Source organism: Triticum urartu, chromosome 7A (genome assembly GCF_056163025.1).
Source record: "Triticum urartu cultivar PI428250 chromosome 7A, HENAU_Tu73, whole genome shotgun sequence".
NCBI lineage: Eukaryota > Viridiplantae > Streptophyta > Magnoliopsida > Poales > Poaceae > Triticum > Triticum urartu.
Genome location: NC_141879.1, coordinates 750,184,660 through 750,188,552, shown reverse-complemented (window position 1 = coordinate 750,188,552; position 3,893 = coordinate 750,184,660). Strand labels below are relative to the sequence as shown.

The window sequence follows — 3,893 nt, the reverse complement described above, 5'->3', positions numbered from 1 at the left end:
AGTGTTGAAGCCGAGAAGAAGGCCGTCGAGGACACCGCTGTTGCCGCCGGCGCCGCCGCGGCCTCTGCCTGGCTGATTGGAGCGTATAACTCGTTTATCCCACCCCTATTGATTTCTGTTTTAGCCATGCTAGTGTTACACGTAGATGTATTTGTTGTTAGTGTAGTATGTACTTGCGTGATCAAATATCAGCATGTGTTTATTTCTGTCAATACCATGCGTGATTTATTCCTGAATTAAATTAATCAAAATATTGTTAATATACTTAACAAATTATGCTAGATAGATGCATATATTGCGTGAGTTGTGGATTTGCCGTCATTGGTTCGGCGTTCACATGACCTTCCGACATTGTTCCTTCTAGATCGAGCTCGTAGTAGACCGAATCATAGACTCTTGGTGCTTCTGTTCGTTATTAGCCTTCCGTAGCCATATCGAGCTCAACACAATCCAGGTCACGGTTTTTTCACTGAGTTCGTCTATGGTCATGGATGTATGTCCCTGTGCTTCTCTTGTTGGAAACTAATCACGTTACGATAATCAAGTTAAACTATATTCCCTCTGTAAACTAATATAAAAGTATTTAGAATACTAAAATAGTAATCTAAAACTCTTATATTAGTTTACCGAGGAAGTACATACATAGAAACATGTGCACACGTTCCTCTTATTTATGGGTTTTTCTAAAGAGACTGCACCTGTGCCTCCATCGCAAGGCAATCAATTGTACCGGAAGTCAAATTGCGTTTTGAGTCGGTACAACACATGACATTAACCAAATTAATTTACATGTCTCTTCGATGAATCTCCGCCGTTTAGACATTCTAACTTTGGAGTACAAAATCTCTGCCGTTCGTTTTCTATCGTTTCATCCTAACTACGGTCCCTAGTAATTATGCTACCTCTAGGCCCCTGATTTAGCTCATAAGCTATTACTCACTCCGTCCGAAAAAATTTGTCCCTCAAATGGATGTATCTAACACCAAGTTAGTGTTAGATACATTCATTTAAGAAACAAGCTTAGGAAGTTTTTTCGGACGGAGAGAGTATTTACTAGCTCCTATCATTATTTAGTACTCCCTCCGTCCCATAATGTAAGACGTTTTTTAACACTACAATAGTGTCAAAAAGCGTCTTACATTATGGGACGAATGGAGTACTTAGGACATGATTAATTAACTCGTCTAGCTAAAACAATATATCCTGCCATTTGAAATCAATTAAGATAAATTCCACTTAATCCTGCTTAATTATGAAACCAGGCAGTCAACTCTCCCAGCCTTTAGAAGTGATGCACGTAACACCCCTAGATGGTTTTAGTATAACGGTATTGCCGCGGTGATGGTGGTTTTGCTGAAGTTGCAATTGAACATGGGAAATCTCTGTGGGTTATCTCTCTCCAATATATATTTCTCAGTCCTTTTCTCAAAACTGATGTTGGAGGCCATGCAGAAAGCCATCTATAGTTCACACAACTGTAAGACTTAACCGGCTGCCTTTAAGTCCTCTTTTGCCGATGAAGGTTACGACTGCATTTACCACCCTGATCTGGTGGTGCTTGCTTGCGCGATATATGATATTGTTTTGTCCTATCACGCGAACAAATAACACAACATCTACTACATAATAAAGTCGTTCAAAATAAACATCGTGAAATCACCAGACACTTCTGAATATTGTCAGATATGAGTACCATCTTTGTGAAATGCTAAAGTCATCAAATCTTGTAATTTGATATTGTAAACTGGAGATATGAATACTCAACTATCCATACATCCCAAGCAAGATCTGTTGGATGACCATGTCCGGTGCCCTAGCATGGTCCATCCCGGAATAATGCCCTTGGCCGGCTCTGGCACAAAGCTGAGAGAGATCTTGTGGTACTTAGCTTGTTGATTTGGGAAACCGTCATGGCCAAAATAGAAACCCCCTAGATCAGATATTTTTTGTAGAGCCCATGCTAATTTGCAGATGATCCCTCTTCTTCCTCCGTTTGGGACTTCATGAGTTGCAAGAGAAAGCCCCGGTATCTTCTGCTACTTGCTCAGGTTTTCAAAAGCAATCATGTTGATCTAGAGAAGGAACTTGATTCAGGTCATGAGATGGAGGTCCTTGGGGCTGGCCTTGTAGATTTTAATTATTCCGTGCTAATGTGGACATACAACATTGCTACTTGACGGTGGAATGTACTTCAATTTTCAGATTTTTCCGGCCACCGGCCAAGACTAGAAAAATTCCGTTCATACAATACTTGGTCTCATTTTGATTTCATATGATAGACAAATGAAAGAATTGTTTGGCCTTCAAAAAAGAGGAAGATGCATACACAGCATAAAGTATTAAAACCATATGAATTGAGATTGTAAATAAACACGCATGTGAAATTGTGAACATAAACACACTCAATATGGTACGCGCTAGCTATTTTGTGACGAAATGTTGAAGCAGTTTATTCTTGTGGGCTTGCCAAGCAGATGTTGTATTAGATCTAGAAGTACTCTCTCCGTACCGTATCTGTATACAGTTAATGGAAAAAGTTAGAAATATTGTAAAATGCTTTGAGAACCCAATATATATGCTGAAATCTATGAAGAAATATAATGTCAATCAAATTTGGACGCGGCAGCAAGCCAGTAACCCAGACTAGGCACGCAAGAGGAACTTAAATGCAGGGCTGATCAGCAGGTCCAGCGCGGCGCGTCTACCCTGGGCTGCGATCCTTGATCGTACAATCTCAGCCTGAAGGGCTATTTCAACTTCATGAGCGCTGTTGTTGTTGCTGACGGTCGCTGCACACGAGATGTGTAAGTCGACATTGCATGTTCTGCAACGGTAGTACGATGCCCGCCTCACGCCTTTGTCGCACGCGGCACAGCAGCCATCGGCGACGACCAGTGTGAGGTCGTGCGCCGGGTACGTGTGCCGCGCGCTGCGCACAACCTGTGGCAGCCGCCTGCAGGTCGGGTGCATGTCAAACCCGCATGGTGGGCAGCGGTAGAGGAAGGATCCCGGAGCGCAATGCCCCAAGTAGACGTCACACAAGAGGGCCGCGTCTTGGCGGGTCTGGATGAGCACGAGCGGGTGCACTTCGTGCTGAGGGGAGGAGAACGTCTGCGAGTAGCCGACACAAGAGTCGTGGATGGCAAAGTCGCAGCCTGCGCTGCAGCCATATCCTGCGCCGGACAAGTCTTGGCAGCACATGTCGCAGCGGAACAGCCCAGTGTAGTGCCGCTTCACGAGCTCGTGCCCTGGATACGGATGGGAGAAGTGGCTAATAACAGCGTCCTCCTGCCGCCGCTGGGCCATCTCTCGGTTGTCTGGCTCGTGTGCTTCGTGTGTTTATGTGTTTGCTTTGGATGACATTGGAGCTGCATCGGCATGGATACTTATAGCTCTTCAGGATGCAAAATATAGTGAAGCTGAGGTCCTTTGTCAAGTAGTTTGTTAAGTATATTGTGTACGTGTATATTTGTGTGTATGGCGCACCTCCTGTTTCCTTTGTATAGTTGAGGTTGTGGCCCACCTCTGTACTTATATATACGTGCCTGGTGCACCGATCAATACATCGAGATTGCACAGCCCGTATCTTATCCTTCTACATGGTATCTATCGCAGCACGATCCTAACCCTAGCCGCCGCCGCCGCGCCTCCACGCCGCCACCGTGTTTGACACGAGAAAAACATCTAGGGACTCCGGGGAGAAGGGAAGAAGGGAGTGTGTTTCTCTCAGACGCCGGGGAAAGAAAACTGCGTATGCGGGCGTGCCAGTGTACAGTAGTACACAAAGAAAAAGAGTTACGGGAACATGTATTTCATTAATCTCATTGGAGAAATAAAATTACAATATCCAAAAAAAGGTGCGCTCCGTGGCCTACTAGCACGGCCAAGCTGGC

The 3,893-nt window shown here is 44.5% G+C and overlaps 1 protein-coding gene across 1 annotated transcript; it reads right to left on the bottom strand.

Annotated features, from left to right (window-relative positions):
* Positions 1-2,643: 2,643 nt before the first annotated feature.
* Positions 2,644-3,306, bottom strand: LOC125528012 (protein VACUOLELESS GAMETOPHYTES-like). The gene has a single exon (XM_048690216.2). It carries the CDS (start codon positions 3,304-3,306, stop codon positions 2,644-2,646), a length of 663 nt encoding a protein of 220 aa, XP_048546173.1.
* Positions 3,307-3,893: the final 587 nt, after the last annotated feature.

Coding starts and splice junctions, on each gene's coding strand:
- LOC125528012 (XM_048690216.2), bottom strand. CDS start 3,306: ATGGCCCAGCGGCGGCAGGAGGACGCTGTTATTAGCCACTTCTCCCAT.